Raw genomic sequence first — 27,869 nt, 5'->3', positions numbered from 1 at the left:
AAATGCAAACTTTGGGGTTTTCGAAATGCAAGTTTTTTTTGAAAACAATAGCATTATCTTCTGTTTAAACTACGAAAACATGAATTTTCGAAAATTGTGAAAATAAATTTTAGAAAATTGTAACATCGCCAACTACTGGCCTGGTATTAATATTACAGCATTTTTAAGGCCATAATACAGTAGATGCCTTTTAAAATCTGAACAGGTTTTTAGGCATCATATTTTGTAAATAGTAACAAATGAAAACTGGGCATCACACACTTAACATCATACACTACCAGACTTTAAAGTTGTTCCAAACACAACAAACTCACACAGAAATGTGTGCATTGTTGCTAGGAGACCCGTGACAAATAAAACAATATCAGTTCTAAAATGGGTTCAAAATATCAAATATGTTTGATCTCCTCCGACTGGATGGAATCAAAGTCAGAAAGTCAAAGCTAAAAAATCAGATCTGTGAGCTTCACATTAACGTTACGTGATTCCCAGACTGTAAATCAGCAGAAAATCGGAGCAAAAATCGCGTAGTGTATTCCAGGCTTTAGTAGTTTTCAGGGATTTAGGTGAGCGCCGATTGTTTCCAATATTCCACCTTCCCATATTACCACAATTATTTCTTGAGCCTTTTAAATCTGAAGCATTAAATAGGAGGTTACACTTATTATTTACTTATAACTTTGCCTTGGATTAAGTCATATGTCAGACGTTATAAGGGATACTTTCATTGCTCTACCCTTGCCCAGACCAGAAGATGAGCAAAATTAACTATTGACATAAAAGAAATGAAATGGACATTGCACTTAAACCTTTTATTTCAATCAAGCCAAATCAGACAGTGGAAGTTCATACAAGTATCTGCTTTTTGAACAGGCAAATGACTCTCTCTCTCTCTCTCTCTAAAAAAAAGTGCTCTAAAACACACTTATATGCTTTAGACAAACAAGTCTAAGCAGCAGAACCCTGAGAAGTCCATGGACAAAGGCGCATGAAATGATTAGAAACCACAGACCTTAGGAGAACTAGCTTTTTTAATATAAACAGCTCCTGTTCGCCAATGAATCAGGCTTTTCAATTACACATGTGGACTGTAAAGCTTGGTTCGTGTAGTACAAATATCAACCCAATAAACGTAAATGACATATATTCAAATTCCATATATACAGATTCCATATGTATTCCAAATGTTAATTTTGCAATGAAAAAAATGTCAAGATGGTTGCTTTAAAACTTGAACAGAGTAAAAAAAAATTACATCACACACAGTTACAGAAACACACAGGGGCTCTACCTATAAATCAGGACATATTCATCACTTAATGAATGAGCGACTGGAATAAAACTGAATCAGGTCAGGAGGAACACGACACCTCTTTGAGCTCTGGGTGAACAATGCTCGTGCACCAGGTTTCTTGTGGGGTTTTGTCAGCGGAGGTCAGATTTCACTGCTAAATATGTGTCAAAAGGATATTTAATACCTGAGAGAAAGAGCCAGGTGGATTTCTGCTCTTTCCCACTGGGGATAAAATCACTCATTACATAATTCAGATCCGTACACACATCTGATTTACATCTCACAAATCAGGTTGTTGTTTTGTTTTTTTGCCAAGGTTAATTGCGACTTTTTATCTTGCAATTATGACTTTTTTCTTGGAATTCTAAATTTACATCTCATAATTCTGTCCACAACAAGGCAAAAGTCAATGGTGAATTTTATCTGCCAATTCTGACTTTTCTCACAGTTCTGAATTTGCAACTTGCAATTCTGACTATTTTTCTCATAACAGTCAGATATAAACTAAGATTTGCGAGAATTTTTATTTATTTTATTTTTTTTGCAAAAGCTGCATGTTTAGGCTACATCTTAAATTTCAGATTTTTTCCCCCCACCATGGATAATTATGATTTTTTTTCTTGCAATTTTGATTTTTATTTTTTCTTGGAATTCTGAATTTACATCTTGCAATACTGTTGTTGTTTTCTTTCCCGCCAAGATTAATTGTGACTTTTCATCCTGCAATTCTGATCAATTCAACTCAATTCTGTCTTTTTCTCAAAATTGTGAGATATAACCTAAGATTTGTGAGAAAAAAGTTGCAAAAGCTGCATACTTACATCTTGAAGTTCAGGGTTGTTTATGAATAATGAATTTTAATCTCACATTTCTGATTTTTTATTCTCAGAATTGTGAGATATAAACTCCAATTCGCAAGTTGCAATTACCCTTTTTATTTATTTTTTAAATCCCTGGTGGAAACAAGCTTCCATATTCTGGTCTGTACAGTATGACTTAGGAAGGATTTAGTGCACAAGTAGGTTAGTTTTATGGAGCTTTTTGTTGTTTTTGGAGTTTGAAGGCACCCATTTCCATTCACTTTTACTTTACGGAAAAAGAGCTGTTAGTTAAATGTGTTTTTTGTGGTCCACATGAGAATGAATAAATAACAGGTTTTCATTTCTGGATGAACTATTCCTTGAAGAAAAAGAAACATGCATGATTTATATGAGTGTGTAAAGCCAAAAGTGCTCATGATTGAAATCACATGAACCAAAGCCTACAAATCGAGTGAGAAATGAGTCAGAACATGCGTGCATTTTCATTGGTCTGTGCTTTTGTACAGCTCCACTGTGCTTGAGCTCAGAGGCCTGCTGTTTCTCAGCGTCCTCGCTGCTCCCGAACCCTGTGACGAAACGACCGACAAATCAGCATTACTCCATTAATCTCCTTTAAAACAAATCAAATTAAACCCTGAGCTCACACAGCAGCTCACCTGAAAAGAGTCGTCCTCATCTCCATTAGTGTTCAGGTAACCGAGGGACGCGGCTCTCTTCATGCTGCGAGGGATGAACAACAACTCGTTTACATGAAAGAACAACACTGTACTGTATCAGGCGCTAAAGCTGGGTTCAACGGTCATGAATCGCTGTGTTTGTGTGTCTCACTTTGTGTTGCGAGGCTCTGGTGGCATGGTTCCTTGGATTTTCTTCACCAGCATCTCGCTGCTTCTGCGCAGGACTTCCCTGAGCTTCCCGAAAGAGCCGCTTCTCCTGAGAGAACCGTCCTGAACGCAAACACAGGCCCGAGTTAAAACTGTTGCTGTGTGTTTTTCAATTTATGCTCAAGCTGTGTTAGGCTTGTTAGGATCCTCAAACAAACATTACGGTGTTTACTTTTCAGGGTCAACCAATTATAGTTGTGTCTGCAAAGAATGAGAGTATCTGATCATTTAAAAATGAGTATGTTTTTGGTGCCTTGCAGTGAGTTAGCACTGGAGATTTCGGTTTTAGAGCAATCAGTAAACATTCGACTATGACGTAAACGAGACAAAAGCCATTTTACAGATTACAGATTAAGAAATACATTTGGGTCCTAGAGATTTCATTGCCTGAGAGGCCTTTTATGGGTATTCAATCCAGTGCCTAATTAGAAAACCTACACATTTGATTTATACGTCATATTAACTTCGTAAATACAACAATTAATTTCTTTTAAATTATATATAATGGCAAATTAACAAAAGTGTCTTATTCTTTAACTGCTCAGCATACTGCTAGCCTGCAAGATTATTAAATCTCTGTGTCCAAAATAATGTTTTTTTTTTAACTTTAAATGGCACGAACACAATTCATTACACCAAATACACAAAGTATAATGTTCTGTGTAGCAACATCATATGACCCCTTTAAATGCCTGAAACAAGGTCTGTGGTGAACACAAGCTCAAGATATTTTTATGTTATATTCTACAACATAAAACACAACAGTAACAGCCACTCTTCATTTTTAAAAAGCTTTTATGTGTCTTGAAACTGGCAATTGCTAAAAGGTGACATTAAGTGTCATCACGCCAGACAGGTAAACTCACTTTACTCACACTCTCACGCACGGTTTCAACTCCTACTTTTCAAATTGTAGATTTTTAAATAAAGAAACTGATTTTTTCAGAAGTGTAGTGATAATGACGTGAAAGTCATTTGACTGTGGTGTAGTTTGCTCATAGTTTGCTCGTTATTATTGGTTTTTACTGAATTTAGTCTAAAGTTGTGTTCATTTGTGATTATTTTGATGAACTTTTGCTGGTTACAGAGTATCTGCAACAATATAAACAGTGTTGTGGGTAACGCATTACAAGTAACGTGACTTACTTTTTACTTCAAGTAACTAGTTTAGTAATGAATTACTTTTAAATTTACAAGAAAATATAAAAATTATTTTTTTCAAATAAGTAACACAAGTAACTTTGTTTTCCCATTTATTCGCTGACAGATCTCCTGTCCTGTGTTCAGAAAAATCAGGCAAAAGTGCAGAGTCCTCTGCACAATCTGACTTTGCTGCAGCCTGGAATTGAACTGCTGGTTTCGTCTGGTCAGAGGAGAACTGGCCCCCCGACTGAGCCTGGTTTCTACCAAGATTTTTCCTCCATTCTGTCAACGATGGAGTTTTGGTTCCTTGCCGCTGTCACCTCTGGCTTGCTTAGTTAGGGACACCTCATTTACAGCGACATCGTTGACTTGATTGCAAATGATTGCACAGATACTATTTAAACTGAACTGAGCTGCATGATGACATCACTGAATTCAATGATGAACTGCCTTTAACTGTCATTTTACATTATTGACACACTGTTTTCCTAATTAATGTTGTTCAGTTGCTTTGACACAATCTGTTTTGTTAAAAGCACTATATAAATAAAGGTGACTTGACTTGACAGAGACAGAGGAACTTCCTTCAGCCGGAGGCTTATTAATTTCACTTTTGGTGTGAAAGGTCCTTTACAGTTACCAAAAATAGAACTTTTGTGTTTTTTGTTATTAAAAATAAACAAGCAAGCCCAGCTCAAGTAACAAAAAGTCATGCAAAAAGTAACAAAATAAATTACTTTCATAAAAACTAGTGCTGTCAAACGATTAATCGCGATTAAAAAATAAAATCCAAAATAAAAGTTTTTCTTTACATAATATATGTGTGTACATTGATTATGTATATATAAATAGACACAAACACATGTATATATTTAAGAAAAATATGTTGTTTATATATTAAATATATTTATATAACATAAAAGTTATATTAATATAAATATATTCATGTAAATACATGTAAATATTTTCAACATATATACACATGCATGTGTTTGTATTTACATATACATAATAAATATACACATTACACACGCATATAATATATTATGTAAACAAAAACTTTTATGGAGTGACAGAATATTGTAATTTAAAAGTACACTGAATACAAAAGTCAGTGGAAAAATACTATTGCGTTTTTATTGAGGGAACCACGGTGATGCTAACCTATGGGTCAGCCTACTTAAGTATAAAATCACTTCAGCACTTGCTACTTGGTAGATCTTTGAACTGACTCTAAGGAGAATTCATACTTCTGTTAATCAGTCAATTTGTGCATGATTATAGGCCAGCAGGGTTACTGAGTGCCTAATAATCTCTGAATCCTGGCTGAGTTATCAGCCTAGACAATATATTAGCTCTCATATTAGCAATGATATCCAACGTGTTAAAATACCTCATACTGGAAAGGATCTGGAGCATTGCAGTGTATCTCTGAGACCAGCAGATGGCAGGAAGTGTTTGTATTCACAGAAACACCACGTCATGCTCTCAGGTTACGCAACTAAGATTTACTAGGGTAAGTAACTATAGCATTACTGCTTAATTGTCGATGTGGAAATCCAATCCATATGACTGGGTTGGCATTAAATCTAATCTGAGCTACACACTGCCGTTTTGGAGTTGTTCAGCGATGCAAACAGTCTTCACTCAAATGCTAAATCCAACATCATGATAACATCGAGATGTATAACCACACATATACGCCCTTGAGACCTGGAATGACCCTTCGCTTTTTCTTTCATCCATGATCTGTGCTGTCATGGTGAAGAAAACTGAGGCAAACACAAGCTGTCAGTGACAGAAACTAGGTCACCGTGTGTGCCTCCAATAAAACATTCACTCATAATTCACATTCATGCACACAGGCAGAGGCCAGGCCACTAATTCCAAGCCTTTATTGGGTTAGATGTCATACGAGCTTAATGAAGACATACATCAGCGTACAGAAAGAGTCATATATATATTTATATATATATATATATATATATATATATATATATATATATATATATATATATATATCCCATGAATCTGCAGTCAATCGACTACAGTGAAGAATTTGCTACAGCCGCACTTATTCACCAATCCTGAATGTGAACACATACAGTAATACATTGAAAGATGAAGTGTGTAATTTCTATGCCATTAGCAAAACCACACGGAATTGCAAAAATAGCTTCAGTTTCTGAAGAAGCTCACTGTTGGCATACTGAGCAGGATTAGTCTGAACTTTTGTCCTTTCTTAAAGTCACATGTCTTTGGCAACACAAAAGCCAATGAAGAATGAGTTTAGCCTACTTGACACATACCCAACCAAACACTTAAACTAAAACTAAACATGATTATGAGTGGGAAAAAAAAAATGTGAGCAGCAAATAATACACCTATTTCAAGTATTTTTAAAGTCTGAATAAAATAAAGATAAATAAACTGAACGGTTACTGTGCTATAACATGAGTTATGTAACAAGGTCCAAAAGTTGGAGACCATAAAATCTGAAAACAAAGATATAAAAGTAAAACTAAGAAAACATTAAAGAAAATGAAGAAGAGATCTTTAAAATTCTGCACTACTTTTAAGTCACTAGCATGAATTTACTCGCATTTACTCGCCCTCATATTGTTTCAAAACTATACAACTTTCTTTGTTCTGGAAATACATGTTAATTTTTCCAATTTAACCTTTCAATTGTTGTGACGATGATATCATTGGGAAATAAAAGAAATGTATTAATTTGGTAAAGAATGCAAAATCATCAGCAGACTCTTTTTTGGACTCTATTGTGTTTCCATATACACTTTCCCTTTTGCAAGATTAAACATTACAATAGGCACCTGTGTATTCATTAACAGAAATATCTGCTAAACAATCTGCAGGCATTAAATATAACACAAGTTAATATAACAGTATACTGAAGTATTTATATTATTTGTTCTGTAGTTATACTACCAGTCAAAAGTTTAGGGGTTTTTATTGATCAAAGCAACAGTAAAGACTTAAAGTAAAACATTATATTTCAAATAAATGCTGTTCTTTTGAACTTTGTATTCTTTGAGGGATCCTGAAAAGTATATCGTGATTCCCACAAAACTATTCAGCAGCACGACTGTTTTTAACATTGATAATAATCAGAAATGTTTCCTGAGCAGCGAATCGTCATATTAGAGTGATTTCTGAAGATCATGTGACTCTGAAGACTGGAGTAATGATGCTGAAAATACAGCTGCGCATCACAGAAATAAATTACAGTTTAACAGATGTTCACATAGAAAACATTTAATTTAAACTGTAATAATATTTCACTGTTTTAACTGTGTTTTTGATCAAATACATGCAGCCTTGGTGAGAATAAGTGACTTCTTTCAAGAACATTTAAAAAATCTTTATTACATTACTGTAATGATATTGGGAATTTTCTTGACATTACGGGGGAGAAGTGTGCCTAACTATCACGACAACCTAATTTCTCATTTCTTTTCATTTGGCTTGTTCATAAGTTTCACACGTGTGTCTCACTGAGGTTGTATATTACAGATTATAAATCAGTGTAGCACAGTTAACAATGCAGACAGAAAAACGGACATCGCAGAGAACGAGGAGGAACATCAGTCCGTGTTTGGAAGAATCAGAGAAAGAGAGAGCGAGAACACACAGGAAATGTAAGATGATATCCCATCAGCCTTAGCAAGAGTTAAAGCTGTGCTGGGCTTCTCTCCACACACACTCCACCCGGAAGAGAGCAATCCATTTACATCAGATCTGATTTGTTGTAAGAGCAGACAGAGGAAAATGAGGAGAGCTTAGGCCTAATGCAGAGAAAGAGAGTCAGAGACACACACAGAGAGAAAGAGAGAGAGAGAGGGAGTTCATAAACGCACATGAATACACTCAAATCTGTTAGTATCTCAAGATTTAACCTGATTTACACTGTAAGGATTTGTTTTGTTAGTATATATTAATGTTTTAAGGTTGATTTATAATTAAACACACTTTGGATATGAAATGCAAGTCACACTGGTTTCTTCAAAAGCTGGTTTCACACATCATGTTAGTTCATGGTAGGCAGATTTCTACATTATAAGTTAAAAATATATATGGAGAAAATGAATGGACTTTTATCTTCTGGAATACGACTGTATTGGACTCTTGATTTGGCTCTCGCTGCTGTTTTATAATCACAGATGTTTAATTATATGGTCCAGAAGACATTATATAAAAATAGCTGTGCAGTAATTGTTAATCATAGGTGTAGTAATGTAATGATAGTGCCAGTGATGAGGGTTTGTGGGTAAGGAGAGAACGACTGCCGCTAGTGAGCCACAGATCACTGATGTCACACAGGGTATGACATCAGCAGGGGACTATGGCCACTTTGGCACACTGAAGAGGCTGCAATGCAGCACTGAGCACCACAGGCTGTCTCCATCTCATTAAAAAAAAAAAAAAAAAGTCAATCCCACAGCCAGAAAACAGCATTATTGTTGTATCCCTGGAGTCTAAGCGTTAATCATTTTGTTTTGCAATTCAAGCTTTACTCTGTGTTTACGACACATTCAAATGATGAATATTTAATCATATAAATACTATTTAATATTTAATCAAATAATATCTACAGAACATACTGTACATATGTGACCCTGGAGCACAAAACCAGTCATAAGGGTCAGTTTTTTGAAATTGAAATTTTGACATTTAAAAAAAAAAAAAAAAAAAAAAAAAAAAATCTAAATATTGAGAAAATCACCTTTAAAGTTGTCTATACAAAGTCCTTAGCAATGCATATTACTAATCAAAAATTAAGTTTTGATATATTTACAGTAGGAAATTTACAAAATATCTTCATGGAACATGCTCTTTACTTAATATCCTAATGATTTTTGGCATAAAAAATATCAATAATTTTGACCCATACAATGTATTGTTGGCTATTGCTACAAAATATACCTGCGCTACTTATGACTGCTTTTGTGCTCCAGGGTCACATATGAGAAAAACATGCACTGATGTATGGAGCTCCGCATATGACAAAAACAAGATATTGTGACCAAATATCGCCCCCCTAAAGCGAGGGAACAAATTAGTACAATGTGGCCACAATTTAATTCGTAACCTCTTAAATTTAAAACTTGGGACTCCGTACTTTTGAATATTTTACAACAGGACAAGGATCATCAATTAAGAAAGAATGCAAGTATGGTGTAATGCTGTCAGCAAATTCAACAATGTACTAACTCTGACACCAATTTGCCAACTATACTAACTTTTGCCATTTGCCACTATTCAAAACAAAGATATGTTAGCCAACCCAAAAATGACAGGTATACAGACTATTTCTGATTGGCGAATACGTGATATCTGTCAGATCGCAAGGACATTTTAGTTTGGAGTGTTATTCCAAAAAAACACTTACTACACAGACACTAAAAGGACAGGGTGATGGTAAAAAAAAATGAGGTGGACGGTGCATTTCAATGCTTTTGCGTTCTCTCGCATAATGTCTGCGTTCAACCAAGAAATGCATGCATTAGCTCACAAAATGTTTGTATTCCCTTTAGAAAAGTGGATGTAATTTTGCAAAAGAACACAAATGTTTTGTGAGAGAATGCAAAGTTTCTCAGGGAGCGCGACACTTTTGCGAAAGAACGCAAATGTTTTGCGAGAGAAAGCAAAGTTTCTCAGGGAGCGCTACACTTTTGCGAAAGAACGCAAATGTTGTGCGAGAGAATGCAAAGTTTCTCAGGGAGCGCGACACTTTTGCGAAAGAACGCAATTGTTTTGCGAGAGAATGCAAAGTTTCTCAGGGAGCGCGACACTTCTCAGAAACAAAACAAAATGTTTTGCGAGAGAAAGGCAAAGTTTCTCAGGAAGGGCCACACTTTTGCGAAAGAACGCAAATGTTTTGCGAGAGAAAGCAAAGTTTCTCAGGGAGCACGACACTTTTGCCAAAGAACGCAAATGTTGTGCGAGAGAATGCAAAGTTTCTCAGGGAGCGCGACACTTTTGCCAAAGAACGCAATGTTTCTCGCAGGAACGCAACACTTGTGCAAAAAAGATAGAACGCAAATGTTTTGCGAGAGAATGCAGTATTTCTCGGGGGAACCCGATACTTTTGCAAGAGAACGGTTCATAAGAGAACACACGTTTTGTGAAAAATGCAAAGTTTCTTGGGGAACTCAACAGTATTTGTAAGGGACAGCAAATTTTTACGAGACATGCAAAAGTTTCTCAGGGGAATGCAGTAAGCTTGCATTTTGCAATACAAAGAATACAAAGTTTCTATGAGAAATGCAATACTTTTGCGAGAGCATGCAGAAGCATTAGAGTATAATTTTTCCTCCCATCTAATATTTTTTTCATCACCATGTCCCCTTAGGGGCTCCGTACACTTAAAGCAGCTTAACATGACAAAGACATTATTAACTCACTCCATTCCACTCCACACTGCCATCTTCTCCAGTGTCATTGCTGCAGTCGTACTTCACGCTGGAGATGGATACAGTGCTCCTCCGCCTCTCTCCATCTCTCTGAGGATCCACTGCCGCTCCCTGACAGACACACACACACACACACACACATACGCACATTATAAAGACATCATGTGTCCCAGCATTCACTGCTATGATTCTCACAGATGTTGCACCTGTCTGCGGGACCTCGTGGCACACTCCTCTAGGGTCTCAGCCGCCTCTATTTTCCCCTGCTTACGGTACAGAGCGCCCAGGTTCCTCAGCGTGGTGTTCACCGTGGGGCTGTGTATGAAAAAAACACAGTCTCATATAATTCCCAACACACTTAATATTCAGACTAGGTTTGCATTTTCTGAAGAAAGTAGCAGCACTTGCAAAAAAGAGACTATTGCATTTTTTTTCCCCAAGCAGACGCAGCATTTCCTGGGGAACGGAATACTTTTATGAGAGAGAGCGCACAAATTTTGGAGCAAAAGCAAAGAATTGTAATATAATTTTTCCTAATATTTCATAACAAGCCATATTTTTTCCATCACTATGTCCAGTTAGTTTTGTGTGAGTAAGACGAGTAAATATGCTTAACTTTAGTACATTATAGTCTAAACAAATATTCAAGAACACTTTTTTTGCTTGTTTTGACCTTTTTTAAAGGCCTATGAAGTATTTGCGGATTTTAAACTTAAAACTGTAAGTGTAAAGCACAATATAATAACCATTAATCGTGACGATGATAAGAGCCTTTTCATATGTAAAATATCCTTATGTCCTTTTACATAAGGTATGACCATTTACTGGCTCTCCATGGTCATGACAGGAGTGGAAACAGACGAGGTTAGTTAATGAATCTTTAGTCCTAACATATCTTGTATTCAACTTTCCAGAACATCCCTTAAACTGTTTTAGCTGTGGGGCAGGTACGTTTGGGTAATTGTAGCTGATTTTCTCACCTGTTCACCTTGCAGGCTTTGTACCAGCCGCCGTATTCCCCATAATGATTCCCATCTGCCAACTTTCCCTGAGAGAACGAAGAGAAGGAAAACACACAGAGACATACAGTGAAGTCTCAAAATCTTCTCAGCTGTCAATCATCCAGGCAGGGAAACTGTGTTTGCTGTAAATACATATAGACTGGGTACAGTCAGCCACAACCTCCCTTCAAAACATTTACAGTACAGGTTGGGGAAAAGCACAGGGAATTAATTTGTAGTCTATAGACAATGTGTCTAAAGAAACCCAGCCAAAGAACAAGATACAGAGGCAGAAATATTGTGTTGAGGCATTTATTTTCAGCCAGGACTGAAAAATACAAAACACTGGCAGACTGAGGATAACCTAGCAGGAGTTTCAATATGACAGTAACCCTAATCAGAACAGCAAAACAGCCATAAAGGACAAGAAAGTGACCGTTCTCTAGTGGCCTACTCGAGCTAAACCCCAGTGAGAATCTGTGAAATGACTGCAATGCAATCCTTATTCACAGTTGTTTGGATTAGTTTCCTCTGGATATTGTTACTGTTTGTAAAAAGCTAGAATTGTTTTCAGTAAAATATCTAAACAACAAAATGACAATATATACAAACCATATCATCACTCCACATAACCACTACATCATCTCACACACACGACAATCACACACACACACACACACACGCACACACACACACACACACACACACACACACACAAACACACACACACACACACACACACACACACACACACACACACACGTGCTGGCTGAAACCTACTTTGCTCTCTTGTCTTTCCTCAGCGTGCATCCAGATGGGTTTATTTTCAGCTGCAGACACAGAGAAACAGTTCTGCTACTGTAGTCAGCCAGTACAAAAATGCAACATGGTAAAAACTGCCAAATACCATAGTTACTACAGTAAATGCATAATTATTTTTATTAATTTATTTATCTTTTTATATATATATAAATCTAGCCCGGGAATTGCTAAGCTGTTTCTAAGGCACTCTGAATAGTGGTTCTATGATATTCTAGTTTCTAGATATGACTGGGTTCCTCTTACAGTTTTAGGTTTAGGTTACAAAGGTTATAGGAGTTTCATAGCTAGCTTTTATACTTGTTAAAATCACTATGTATTGAAGCTTGTTTCCACAATTGAATAAAAATAAAAAAGGTAATTGCTACTTTTTGTCTTACAATTCAGACTTTTTTCCTAATTATGTGATATAAACGTGAAATTCTGACTCCTTTCCTTTCCCAATTGTGGGATAAAACTTTTTTCTAAAAATGCAAGACATAAATTCGCAATTGCAAGTTATGAAGTCAGAATTGCAAGATATAAACTCAAAATTGTAAGAAAATGGCCAGTCTTTTTCATTAGAATTGGACTTTATTACTCAAAAAAAAAAATTCTTTTCGAAATAGTGTGCAATAAACTTGTAATTCTGATTTTTTTTTCGCAATTGTGTGACAAAAACTCGCAATTCTGACTTTTTTTCTGAAAATTGCAAGACATAAATTCATAATTGCAAGTTCTAAAGTCAGAATTGCAAGATATAAACTCGCAATTGTAAGACAATAGCCAGTCCTTTTTTCCTCAAAATTGGATTTTATAACTCGCAATTGTGACTTTTTATCTCACAGTTCTGAGAAAATTATTCATAACTGCAAGAAAAATGTCAGAATCGTGAGATATAAACTCAAAAAAAGTCTGAATTGCAAGTTATGCGATAACTATGTGTATATATCACACAATTCTGACTTTATAACTTGTAATTGTGAGTTTATATCATGCAATTCTGAGGAAAAAAGAATTGTAAGATAAAAATTACGCAATTATGCAAATTTTTTTTTAAGTAGCGGAAATGGGCTTTCATACATATGGGATCTAACAATAACTACATTCTTGAAGTTTTGTCATTTACCAATAGTCCTTCAGGTGAACATGTATGAAAAATGTCAAGGGCACAAAATTAATTTGCCATGAACATATGGAACAGAAAATATAGAAAAATGAAGAAATCAATCAAGTTGATTTATTTAAGTCAAGTGTGAAATCAACATTAAAATGATCAACAAAATCATATAAACAACACACAAATCGGCCTATTCTGAAGGGATAATCAATTTTCTGATATTAAAGAACACAAAATAAAATTACAAAAAAAGGATGAGACTTTGAAAATAAAAGAGAGTCACAAATGACGCAACATAAAGCGTCACCTGAAAGTTGTACAACTTCCAAGTAAAAGAGAGGGAAATCACAGATACAAACCATCTGTTCAGTTGCTCGTACACTAAAGTTCTGTGCACTTCTGCTTTCGCATTTATTTTTGAGACATTCACATTGAATATTTTGCCTGGCACAGGCAAGCAGTTCACTAATATAGCGTCCATATTTGAAAATCAATTCATCTTCACGGCAAAACATATATACATGTAACATTTAGTCCCAAAACTAAAGTGTGTATTAATCCTATGTTTTACGGATGTTTTATCAGTTGTGTTTGCTCCTGGATTTCTGTGAATGGCAGTAAACCAGAGGTCAGGAGTGCAGAAAGATCATGATATCGAGAGTCACGGGTCGGCTGGTGAGGTCACAATACGTATCATTCCGCAATGACAACAGTTCAGTTTCATAGCATTGCCCAAAAAAGAAAATAGATCCCCTCTGTGAGAAAGCATGCAGGCTGTCAGCTAATGAATCATGAAGAGCCATAATCAAGCAATGATCGTACCATCTACAGATCCAAAATCTTTCTCGTGGGCGCGCGTCAGGATCTCTTTGTAGAGGATCTCAGCTTCCTTGTACTTGCCCTGTTTCAGATAGCATGAAGCCTGCAGGGAAAATAATAAAGAAGCAATTTTACAATGATGGCATACCCTTAAAAAAAGGAATGTGTACAATTATTTCTATTAAAGGTTATAGATGAAGTACAATATGTGACCCTGGACCACAAAACCAGTCAATTTTGTAAAATAAATAATCTTTCCATTGATGTATGGTTTGTTAGGATATGACAATATTTGGCTGAAATAAAAATATTTGAAAATCTTGAATCTGAGGGTGAAAAAAAAATCGAAATATTGAGAAAATCACCTTTAAAGTTGTCCAAATGAGGTTCTTAGCAATACATATTACTAATCAAAAATTAAGTTTTGATATATTTACGGTAGGAAATTTACACAATATCTTCATGGAACATGATCTTTACTTAATATCCTAATGATTTTTGGCATAAAAGAAAAATGGATAATTTTGACCCATACAATGTATTGTTGGCTATTACTACAAATATAACCCAGAGACTTAAGACTGCTTTTGTGCTCCAGGGTCACAAATGTTTTTAAATAGATCTCTTAACAATGCATGAGTCTGATTTGTTCTTCAAACGTGAGTGCTGATTATATTCACCAGGTTGTTTTTGGTCTTGGCCACATTCGGGTCGTCAGGTCCCAGTTTTTTCTCGTAGATATCCAGAGCCCTGCAGTAATAATACTCCACCTCATCATACTTCCCCTGGTTCTGACAGAGCAGAGCCAGATTATTCAGCTGCTTGGCCACGTCTGGGTGCTCCCGCCCCAACACCTGAGCAATGAAAGAGATATAATTACAATATGGCTGAATAGTCACAGAAGACTATTCTTTTTGTGAGAGTACCTTCTCTCTGATCTCCAAGGCTCTCTTGCACAGTGGTTCTGCTTCCTTGTATTTCCCTCTCTTTCCGTACAGGACCGCCAGGTTGTTGAGGGTAGCCGCCACCTAGATTAGTCATGTAATATGGACACTGATTATTACAGGGTGCAGTGTGGATCCAGACAGAACACCCATGCACTGTTCATGGACCATTTGTCATACATATAACTAAAGCTTTCTCAAAAAATCTGATTGCCTGGCTTTACTCAATTATGTGAAAAGCATCATTCCCATAGGTCTATATACGTAGAACTAGTTTCTTGATTTGAGGTTTGCAAGACATTCAAGCCACTGAATCTTGGAAGACATTTAGTAGCAAATCTAGTGGATAGTATCCCAAGCACGACTGTATATTCACCCTGTTTTTAGTGTGTATATGTGTTCTTTTGCACTTACAGCTGGGTGGTCATGGCCCAGGGTCTTTTCTCTGATTGACAGGGCATCATTAAGGAGATGAGCAGCTTCCTTGTATTTGTTCTGGTCCCTGAGTAAAAAGAAATGCAACAAAGTCTTATTTTGAGATGCTTATTTCAGTAGGTCTAGTGGGCAAACCTCTTTCTATGGAAGCCCATTTCCGCCACTGAATAAAAATATAAAAAAAGTTAAGTGCGAGATCCTCAGAATTTATAACTTTCCTCATTACAATTGTATGATGTAAACTCACAATTGTAAAAAATAGTTTATTTTTTTCCTCAGAATTTATAACTTTCCTCAGGACATTATAACTGGCAATTACGAGTTTATATCTTACAATTCTGAGAAAAAATTTATAACACACAGTCGCGAGATTGTATCATCTGCTCCACTTTTAAAGATAGCCATGTTGACCATTTTAATGATGCATCACACATGTGATAAAAAGTTGCAAATACCTTTTTGAATTTTTTATTCAGTGGTGGAAACGGGCTTCCATATCTTTTGGTGCAACTATAAACATACAAGTTTGTAATGACATGGGAGTGGAGTAATTAAGGACATGCACCTACACATGAGCAAGCACACGCACCTGTAGACCAGAGCCAGGATGTTGAGCATGGTGGCCACATCAGGATGGTCGTGTCCAGAGGTTTTCTCCAGGTCCTCCAGAGCCTGTTTGCAGAGAGGCACGGCCACCTCGTAGCGGCCCTGAGCGGCGTACTGGATCACCAGGTTATGGAGGGTCCTGAGGCGCGCTGGGATCTCATACCCACCCTGCTGAGCGGCAGCAAGCGCGGCACTGTTGTGACGGTGTGAGACTGAAGGGGGCGACAGAGAGTAACAGTCTTAATATCCAAAATATGAATTGTTTGGTTTCTCCAGCTCTGTCTCAAATGCCATTCTTGTGGTTAGCCTCAAATCCACAGTTTGGTAACGTAGAGCCGCATTGACTATTGGGTAGTACTCCAACATGGCATCCACACACATCAATGCAAAAGGACTGAAAGGACATGCAAAAGTAATGAGACGGCCAAGTTCACATCAAATGTGTCACACAGTGTCAGTAGTGCTAAATGCTAACAAGCATTATCGCCTGTTCACACCAAGAACAACTATACCGATAACTATATTAACGACCATAGCATTCTTTTGATGCTTGAGCTGTTTAAAATCTGTTAACTGTCACCCTCAATAGATGTGAAAATGCACTGAACTTAAATGGTTGTAATTCTCTTACCAAACCACAGTCGCAATTTAAAAAAACACTGACCAAAGCTTGGTCGCTTTTTAAAGAAAATACTCAGCGGGTTAATGCTGAAGTGAAAGTGCACCAAACATTTTTTACATTTTATACAAAACATATATTTTACAAAATAAATTGGACTCTGAAAATCAAAGCCATATGTCTAAACAAGCTGAGTTCCGAATTTGAAGTTGATATCACAAAAATGTAAGTTCCTGGGAGATTTTGTTTAGGTTTTGATGCTTTCTCCTGTCACAAATGATTACATATCTGTCACGTTTCACTTTTATTACAAAATTGTTGCCAAATATGGAACCTTGAGTATCAGACCTTTCCACCGATAAGTTTTTTTAAGATTAGAAAAATATGGTAAAGCAGCATCCAATTTAAAATACAGTTTCCACAGGATGACTTTTGAGCACATTGAAGCTTTTGAATTACACCTAATTTAATATGATAGAAATTAAAATATATGTTAAGGAAAAAGGCAATCAATGTCCTATTAAAAGGTAACAGGTTCAAGTTATGTTGAATCCAATTAAAAATTATTCATCAGCTGAAAAACAATAAAATAAAATAAAAAATTCTGAAAGTGAACAGCACTACAAGTCCACACTACAAGTTGTAATGTGGATTTTGCTATCCTTACAGAATTAGGGTGATTATTGTATAATTTTTGCACTTCCTTACCCTGGTCGTCTTCATCATTGGGAAACAAATCGTCCAGGGCATCTCTGGGAGTCTCACTATTTTTCTCTTCCTAAAACAAAATCAAAGAATTTTTTTTTTTTTTTGTTCAATTTAGTATGATTGTTGTTTATATACAGTCTGTGCAGCTCTGTTACTATTAGTCTTATATATTAAATCATTTCTAGAGTCAGCTGCATCTGTCCATGCATGACTGTCTTTAGAGCTGTTAATGGCTCCATTAATTCAGACAGTAACTGCATGAAACATCCTTTCATGAAATATAAATGACAAGCTGGAGGCAACTGTCATTTGAACAGACAGAGTGTCTTCAAATGCTTCCAATGCAGAAAGAGAAGAATGAAAAACATTGGACTGAAGTAAAGGAGAGAACCTTCTGTTTGCCAAGGAATACAATTTACTAATTCATCACGCAGTAACAATGAAAATCTTCTTTGTAACATCTCCATCCAGCAAAACAGAGTCATCCGTTCAAACTGACAAAAAATCAAGGCTGGCTACACTTACAGGAAGAAGGACACGGCTCATTTCCCAAGAAAAGACAGGCTATTGCTGCAGAGGAGATTTAAGCCAGAAAAGTTCCTCTTTTATTCATTTAGAAGTCCACTTAGAATGTTAGTCATGGGTTCTTGCACCAAAAACACTGTAATTTAGTTTTCTAATTTAGTAAATGACTTCTAAATGTATTCAAATGAACTCAAGATCAAAACAATTCAAGGGATACACCAGATTTATTTTAGTTATCTAAAAATAAAACCATAAACTTTAAATAAAATAAAGTTTTATAAAAGAATAAATAAACTGAAAGGATAATTATTGAAAACTATATAGATATATTGTAAAAGAAAACAAAAATACTAAAAACACAACAAAATGACTGAAACTAAACTGAATAAAAAAAACTGAAAATGATAGATGGATGGATGGATGGATATGCTCTATAGCATATTTTCCAAATATATTCTAGAATATAAACAAAATATACTGGATTCTTGGTATAACAGTAATAACAATAATATTGGGAAAAATAACAACAGTTAACTTTGTTTAAAAGGACTGTAACAATATGAATAATAAATAATAGCACCAGTGTTATTTTTTTATTTATATACTGCTATAGTATTTATTAATATTTGATTCTGTAGCTCAAATGGTAGAGCATTGCTTTCACAAGCGCAAGGTTGGGGGTCGATCCCCGGAAACACATGATAGGTAAAATCAATAGCCTGAATGCACTGTAAGTCGCTTTGGATAAAAGCGTCTGCTAAATGCATAAATTTAATTTAATTTAATTTAAATTAATATTTGATTTAGCTTCAATTGTATTATTTTTATTTTCTAATTGTAGTTTAAGTTTTAAAAAATGTTGTTGTGCTTTTGTATTTTATACACACACTTGTCATATATATATATATATATATATATATATATATATATATATATATATATATATATATATATATATATATATATATAGTATATATATATATATATATATATGGCTTTAATTTATTTTTGTTTCAATTTTAGTTTAAGTAATTTAATTTTAGTACTTCAAATTAAATTTGCTTAATATCACTTAGTTGCCAGGGAAAAATTTCTTATTTTGGCGTTTTTTATCAAATATTTGTATTTTATTTTATTTTTACTTTATTTCAATAAGTGAGAAATGTTAATTAATAATATTTTTTTATAGTTTTAGGTTTAGTAAACAATAATAACACAGAATGACACTGGAGGTAGAACCAGCACGATGAAGTTTCTTTCTGCAGTGTAAACTTTTCATATATTATTTCCTACAATATTTAAAAAAATAAAAATAGATATCAAAAGAAAAAAAATGCAACATGATGTAATTTGGTGTTTTTCTTGTGCTAGTATGACGATCCACCCCATACACACTCACCTCTGGAGAGACGCCATCATCATATTTCTTGAGCTGGTTCATGAACTCCAGATGTTTCTTCTCCTCCTCCAGCTGTGCGACGCTCTGTTCGCTCTTCTGGAGCTTTTGCTGGGTGTTGGCTAGCTCATCTCTCAGCCACTGGTTCTCCTGACAGAGCCGCCGCACCTGAGCACGCAGCTTCTGCTTCTCTGACTCCACTGCATTCAGGTGGTTGGACAGGGCCATCATCACCTTATATGTAATATAGGTAATGTAATATTTTTACATGATTAACTAGTTCAGCAATGGATGCTGACTTTCTACAAATTCGCACCCTGTACTGTCATCATCTCTCACCTGCGCTTCACCCAGGCCCAGCTCAATCATCTCCACAGACTTGCGCAGCAGGTTGGACTTCTCATGAACCAAACTGGCCTCCTCATCTTTCTTTAAGCACTGGATGGTCTCCACCAGACTCTGCAGGATGGAGTTGTGCTCGCTCTTGAGAGCTTCCAGACCCTGAATCACCAGTTTAGTGCTGGAGATGATCTCCTCCTGCGTCAGCTTCTCTAGTCTCTCCTCATGTGGGTAAACCATGGTGGACATGCTCTGTGAAGGAAAAGGTGCAGAATTGAGGGTTTGGAATGACGTATGAATTATTTCAATTATATCTCATTTTACTTCATTATTAGTGAACTTAAATCACAATGCATTAAACCTTTATAGAAAAATTTGACAAACAGTATTTATTGTGTGCCTAAATGTCAAAAAAACTAACATACATTACATATAAAAAAACCTTTATAGAAAAATTTGACAAACAGTATTTATTGCTAGGAAAACATACATTACATATAAAAAAGGTAATTTCCAATGTATACAAAAAGTAAAGGATATCATAAGTCAGACTCTACAGCATCATGAAAAATTATTATTCAAGTATAGATGTGCTAAAGATGACACTTCATTAACAATATTATTAATTTATTAGTTTTTTTTCGATTAAGCATTTTTTACGTAATGTGGTTAATGTAGAAACTCTCTTGATGTGGAATAGTAAGAAAATATACTTTTAATCACAAGTGCTCAGGAAACAGGAACAATTTAGGAGGAAAACACAATCTACAAATGAGAATGGAATTTTCAAATCTTAACTGATTTTAAAACTATGGGAGACCACAGACATGAAGACAGTTTCAAACAATTTTTAGCCGTATAACTCTTTGAATGCGCACACTAGATGATTCGACCAAACCACAAGACCACACACTTGTTGACTGTAGGGACGATTTCACGAGATCTCACGGAGACTTGTGAGATCAAACGTGACTAGAAAAAAACAAAAAACAAATAAAAGAAAATTAACAATGAAAAGCGCTCTCTCAGTATGCATCACGCGCTGTTTCACAGTGAAAAGAAAGCATAAAAAAGAATACTGGTGATGTCTTCTGCTTTCGTAGTATGTTTGTGGCTACCAAATTTCAGCTATAGAGGCACACAACATCTGGTAAGTGACGCTTGCTCACTCTCATTGGCTATTGTGGGTATACATGTTACATCAGATCCCCCTCCCAGAAGGTGCGTCCTTGTGCCATAAAATAGTCCAGCTTAGGAGGGAGGGTGGGGGAGCAAAACAAAACCAAGTCCAATAAATAAGTCCATGAGGGACAGGAGGGTGGGAGGAGCCATGGAGAAGCCAGGAGCAGAAGGAGCCAGATCTTGAACCAGAGGTCAGCCAAAATGAGGTATAGGGCGGAATCAAAGATGGGAGGAGCCATGGTGACAATTACTTGATGGAAGGAACCTTGGAGAGAAATGACAGAGGCCCACAGTGGAGCTGATGGCTCATGAGACCCGGAAGACCACGGTGGAAAGAGTAAAAGAATAAAACCGATTAAGCCAGAGGAATGAAGGGACAAGGCAAAGCCAGGGGAGTGAAATCCGGTGGTGGAGGAAGGTCAACGATTGACCAAGGCAGAGCTGAAGGAACCATTTACCCAAACAGAAACAATTGGATCATAGGCAACAGATGTATACAGGAGACTCAGGAGATTCAGAGCTGGGTGGAACCAGAGGAGACTCAAGAGATTCAGAGGTGGGTGGAAATAGCATTTCGATTAAATAATATGTGAATAGATAGATATACATTGATAAATAATAGATAGATATGTGTAGGTGTATATATATATATATATATATATAGATGTGTATATATAATTATATCTATATTAATGTGTATATTTTGTAAGCATACTAAAGACATATATTCTAGTTTAATAATATAATGGACATTGCATCATTGTGTTTTGTGGTTGACCCCCTGGTGTACTTAAACATATATTTTGTGGTTAACAGGCAAAAGAGAAAGTGTTGCAGATAACAGTGCTTGTCTGTTTGTGTGTTTTAACACGAGGGTGTGTTAATTGGCATCCAAGAAACACTGTAATGCTGTTTTGAATTATTTTATATAACAATGACATGGATTTTCATAAATATTTATTATTATTTACACTTTGTATTATATTATATATAATGTGTATATGTGTTGTAAAGTGTGTGCACGCTCTTTCCTGCAATGTCACTAGAGAGGAGAGGCCAAATAGAAATTGTTGCAGATAACAGTGCTTGTCTGTTGTGTGTTTTACCGCACAGTGAGGATAGAGAGAGAGAGAGAGAGAGAGAGAGAGAGAGAGAGAGAGAGAGAGAGAGACGCTGTAATTAAATAACCTTTGGCACGATCAGATATGTATTAACATAAAAAAACACAATGCAAAGTAACAACTGCTATGTATGCCAGATCTAAAAAGTCCTTGGTATGGTCCCCCAGCGAACGGTCCTTCTGCTCCAGGCAGAGCAGCTGAATGGTGGGCAGGCCCGTGGGTGAGGAGCAAAAAAACGGACCAAAGCAAAAGAAAGAAAAACGCTGCATTCGGTCTGTTCTTCTGTTATGTAATGTGATTAAAGTAGAAACTCTCTAAACAAGGAGAAGTAAGGAAATACTTTTAATCACAAGTGCACAGGAAACAGGAACAACTTAGGAAAAAAGCACAATCTACAAACAAGAACAGACAGAGACTAAGGGAGAACTGAGGGCTTGTAAGGGAACTAATGAGATAATTATTCAGACAACAGGTGAACAGGATGATTGACTAAGCAAGGGAACTCATGAACACAGACCAACTGACTGAAAACATAATGCAACAGAAAATGGAGCATGTTAAAGCATTAGACGATGGCAAAAACAATCTAGATTTGTAATGTGAAGTACTGTTATTGTAATTTGTGATATAGCTGTTATGGCACAAATATATTGTGCATCTTTTCATGTTTGTGTATCAATCTTAAACATCAACTTAAATAAATGTGGAAAGGAAACAATTATAAATTATCAGTCATGCTATAATTCAACCAAGTTTCATGATTGTGACAGCCCTATTTGGATCCCTTGTTTGACCAAACTTGTCCCAACAGTAGCTTTGAGTTTTAAAATCTGCTGGGTGTAAAGCATTTACACTTCACCCGGACAACATCAGTCTCATGCTGTAATACTCATCCATTCAGCCTCCAGCAGGTCATGTGATCGCACTCAATCAATAAAGCCTTGCATCCAAAACACTGACCAATCACATGACGGATAGTAGTCCTTTCTGTCTTTTAATAATCATTTATTAATGTACAGCATCAAACAGATGTTCTATAACGCTTCAACAGGCTTCACAGTGTGATGAAATCACACACAACATCCAAACAATCACAATCATGTCATTGATTAATGTGACTATCCCTTTTACCTGTTCATTCCCACAATGAAAATCATTTACTTACAAGTTAAACCTTGCTCTGCTGCTAGTCATCTATTAATGATTTAACAGGAAGGAACAACCAAGACAAGGCACAGCTGTTAGAAATAAAAATCCCCACTGTTGAGGCCTTTTGTGTAAACTACAACATTAAAAGAAACTGATCACCCCCCCCCCCCCAAAAAAAAGGGCTCATCTTCAGTTTCTTCATCAGAGTTGGAGAAATGTAGCATTGCATTACTTGTTCACCAATGGATATGAATGGGTGCCGTCAGAATGAGAGTCCAAACAGCTGATAAAAACATCACAATAATCCACAAGTAATTCTCAGCACTGCAGACATCAGTTAATGTCTTGAGAAGAAAAAAGCTGTGTGTTTGTAAGAAACAAATCCATCATTAAGACTTTTCAACCATCACTTCTGGGCAAAATATTCTTCTTCTGATTCAGGCGAGATGGCTCACTTTTACACTGGACGGAGGGTTATTATGGATAGTCAAAAACAACCATTTAAAGTTAAAACATCTTGATGGATTTGTTTCTTACAATCAAGCAGGTTTTTGCTTCACGAATGGATTATTGTGATGTTTTTATCAGCTGTTTGGACTCTCATTCTGACGGCACCCATTCACTGCAAAGCATCCATCGGTGAACAAGTGATGTAATGCTACATTTCTCCAAATCTGATGAAGAAACAAACTCATCCTAATCTTGGATGGCCTGAGAGTGTTCACTGTTAGCAAATTTTCATTTTTGGGTGAGCTACTCCTTTAAAGTTTGGAAAATTTAAGGCTGAAAACACTACACATATTTTGTCCAGATTTTTTCCCCAATTTACAGTCAAGACAAGTCAACGCTATAGCTGCTAAAAGTCATAGTGAGTCAGTGGATTTTGGGCAGTTGGAGTTGAAAGATTTCACAGGAAACTGCATAGTGTATGATGGTCACAGATATTTTAGATATTTCCAGTCATCTGAGATCAAATATGTCAGTTTTGTTACACACATTGTTTTCATTCATTTGTTGTGAGTTCGTCATCGAGTTTAGAACAACCTGAAAGTCTGTAAGTGTGTGATCCGCAGTCGTTTGTATACGATGGCCAGTTTTTCTCTTTAACCATTTACAAAGTTGGCAAGTGTTTTAAAATCTGTTCAGAGTAAGTGAATGTATTCATGTATACTCTACTGAACTAACCGCTCATCCCTCTCCAATATCCATGGCAACAATGAAACAGAAATAGAACTCAGATATATGAAATCTGAGAGATGGAAAACACAAGGTGGATGTGCTATTACAACTAACAGCATTAGTTCAGTTTTATGTAATTATGACTAAAAAATGGCCCTTGTTTTCTGTAAACATTGCATGTTACAATAAAGAAAATGAAGATGCATTGTGACAATATTTTAATTTCACAGTCTTCATTCTCATAATGCAGAAAAATTCCATTATTACTCTACAGTCAGCTTTGTGATTCACCAATCAGGAGTCAGTGCTTCCTGAATATCTCAGTATTCTGGATTTAATAAAAAGGCTAGAGCTAGATGTGATTCATGTGCATAGTACAGGCAAGTCCTTACCTGAACGCTTCAAATGTATCCGGGTCGATGACAAATAAGAATTTATAAAATTACAAAAGGAAAAATTGCACGTAAAACACAAAGTGGTAGTCATATTGGTCTTACACAGTTTCAAAATACTTTTTCTCTATTTTCAACAAAAGTTTAAACTTAAATTCCCTGCAACTTGGATATATGCGAGACTGCACATTTTATTTTTAATTCATAAATATAATGAGATTCTGGGGAGTCGCACCACATGACATTTTATAATGTGAACTAACCTTGCCTTGTCATAAAAACGTCCCATTTTCTGAGACCTTGACAAAAAAAGAAATGTGATATCATTTCCTGTTTTATGCTTTCTCTGTATGTTTCTGAACGTTGGTTGCACCAAATTACTGCGAACAGGCAGACAAACAATTTTCAAATATTAATAAGCAGCATTCTTGGAATATTTATGTATTTATTTCATTGCAAGTTAGAACTGCTTGTTATTATTATTATTGTAAAGAGCTTTTTCTTCATTATGATATCAGGGCATGTTTCACTTCCAAAATGAATTTTAATTTAAAAATACATGTTAGAAAACATGCTCACCACATAGAGGTATATTTAACTCATTCTACACTGAAAAATGGTGTAGCATTTACTTTCGAACTATTCTGACTCAAAAATTGCTAGTAAATTTCACAAATAATTACCAAGAAAAGGCAAGCAGCACATTGATTAAATGTGAAATTTACATTAGAATTAATTGGAGTTCATTTTGCAAGAAACTTGATTTCAGTGTATGAATGCATATGCATGAAATGCACTTTCATTGCAGTGCTGATATGAACTACCTTAAACGACAATAAACACCTCAAATAATGACAATTAAAGCATTGCAACTTCAAATCTGCAGACACCGCTAATAATGACTTCAGAATAATTCAGACTGAGCATCTTCAGATCAACCAGACACTAAACAGCACACATTAATACCTTCGCATTCTGTGCAGCGCTGACTTTTGTGAATAACAGCGAGCGAGCGTGTCATGTAAGTGGCTCTTATCTAGACTGCATTATTGACATGAAGTGTTTGCTGAAGTGAGGAGTGGCCGTGTCTGCAGACAAACGCTCTAAAACGTGAGATACAAGACAGTCTGAGATCAACTCAGAATATAGCTTTAAATCCTAATCTTAAATCCATAGAATTATATACTCTCTGTGTGTATGTGTGTGTATATATAGTGTATCTTGTTTATAATATGTCCCTAAAACATAAAGAATATATACATTTAAACTTTTTTATAATATTTCAAAAATATATATAGTGTATCTTGTTTATAATATGTCCCTAAAACATAAAGAATTTGGCCATTTAAATTGTTGTTTACTCTTTCAAATTTTGTTGAATTTACCATATATGGCGTATCTTGATTATAATGTGTCATTTTGTAATTTGTGGGTGTGTGTTTTATGTTTTCTCCGTATGCTCCTGCATTGTTTGTTGCAGCACTTTACTGTAAAAAGGCAGACGTACATTTTTCAAATATTAATAAGCGGTTTTGTTCAAATAAACAAATTTACATCTTCCAAAGCTGAATTTTGATTCAGAAATAAATGTTTTATATCGCAGTGCTGTTCATATCACTGTATAATGCATAAAGAATCATTGTATAGTGTTTACTCTTTATTCAAATGTTGTTTTATTTATTGTATTTATATTTAGGAGTGTTTATATTATAATGTATCCAGTGCATCTTGTTTAGAATGTGTCATTTTCTAATTACCTGGAATTTATTATTATTATTATTTCCTGTAGTAATGACAGAGGTTCTAAAAGAACGCGTCAGAACACCACAAGCAGCAGAAATGACGTGTTTGCGTGATGATCTCACAGAAGTTACGCGTACAGGGTGTAGTCACAGACAGTAAACATTACCTCTGCTGCACTGCACTGAGTATGAAAGTATGCACATTAGATCTGCTGTATTAGTGTATTCCAGGTGTGTATATGTATGGGATGAGTGTGAGGAGGATGGGGTGTTGTCCTGAATGATGTGTAACTGCTGACGCATGTGAGACACAGTCCGTAGGTCACTGTACAATCATCTGAGTTTATGACAGAAAGCACAGCCCTCATCACACAACACACTCGATATTACTAGTTCACTAACTTACCACAGCAAACCGCGGTTAAACAAATCCGCAGAGCCCTTATTTCCCTACACAACACACACATGTAAATGCAAACTGAACATGACAGTGCAAATGCAATGATTACCTCAACGCTGTGTGTATCATTACAGACCCTCTCAGATGCTCATTAACATATCAAAACATACCTGTTACGATCACCGCTGCGTCCACTGCTCTAATGTCCGACACCGTATTAAATCAAGGCCAAACTAAGAGAAAACACATCCCATGTGCAGAAGCGGACTAGGAGAGGTCAGCAGCACCGAGTACCGGACCGGTGTCTGCGGCTGCGCTCAGCCAATCCTACTACAGGGAAGGCTCATTAATATTAATAAGGTAGCGTGACGGGCTTTACTGATTGGCTGAAATGCTGTGAGTGGGTGGCGCTTCGACGGTAGGAAGCTGGCAATGTAACCTACAGACTCGGTTATGAATATTGAGTCTGTGTCACTGGACATTTCAGGAAAATTGCCGAGCAACGCCAAACGTCACATAATGAATATTCATAAGTTAGGCCTTGCGAGAAAAAAAAAAAATCAGATTAATTACAGATAAATTTAATTAAAGATAAATCATGTCCGCATGGAGCTGGAATTACACGTAGTCAACAATCAGTGTGTTTAGTATATCTTTTATTAGAAGAAAAACATAAATGAGATTTACATCGCTTCCTATCGTCTTCTGCTCCTGCCACTATTACTTCACACTGCTACTCAATTATCATATCATATAACTCATAAGTAGAAAGGTATTTAAATAATTCTGAAAAGAATTGTGACGGGTGACGTCAGACC

The 27,869-nt window shown here is 35.9% G+C and overlaps 1 protein-coding gene across 2 annotated transcripts; it reads right to left on the bottom strand.

Moving 5' to 3' along the window:
* Window positions 1–1,925: 1,925 nt before the first annotated feature.
* On the bottom strand, window positions 1,926–27,404 carry LOC109112109 (kinesin light chain 1-like). Of its 2 annotated transcripts, XM_042748866.1 has the most exons (16): window positions 27,222–27,404; window positions 19,887–20,138; window positions 19,551–19,781; window positions 17,627–17,696; window positions 16,283–16,511; window positions 15,673–15,760; window positions 15,241–15,342; window positions 14,995–15,168; window positions 14,318–14,417; window positions 12,358–12,407; window positions 11,557–11,624; window positions 10,783–10,891; window positions 10,568–10,687; window positions 2,944–3,062; window positions 2,772–2,835; window positions 1,926–2,681 (listed from the first exon to the last, which is right to left on the bottom strand). In XM_042748866.1, the coding sequence occupies exons 2-16, from the start codon at window positions 20,133–20,135 to the stop codon at window positions 2,598–2,600; spliced, it is 1,857 nt and encodes a 618-aa protein (XP_042604800.1). In that variant the 5' UTR covers window positions 20,136–20,138; window positions 27,222–27,404; the 3' UTR covers window positions 1,926–2,597. The 2 variants fall into 2 exon arrangements, with proteins under 2 accessions (XP_042604800.1, XP_042604801.1); XM_042748867.1 differs by lacking the exons at window positions 1,926–2,681; window positions 2,772–2,835; window positions 2,944–3,062 and adding an exon at window positions 6,141–7,948.
* Window positions 27,405–27,869: the final 465 nt, after the last annotated feature.

This window comes from Cyprinus carpio, chromosome B22 (genome assembly GCF_018340385.1).
Source record: "Cyprinus carpio isolate SPL01 chromosome B22, ASM1834038v1, whole genome shotgun sequence".
NCBI lineage: Eukaryota > Metazoa > Chordata > Actinopteri > Cypriniformes > Cyprinidae > Cyprinus > Cyprinus carpio.
The sequence above is the reverse complement of the archived record's forward strand: the minus strand, read 5'-3'. Positions and strand labels throughout refer to the sequence as shown.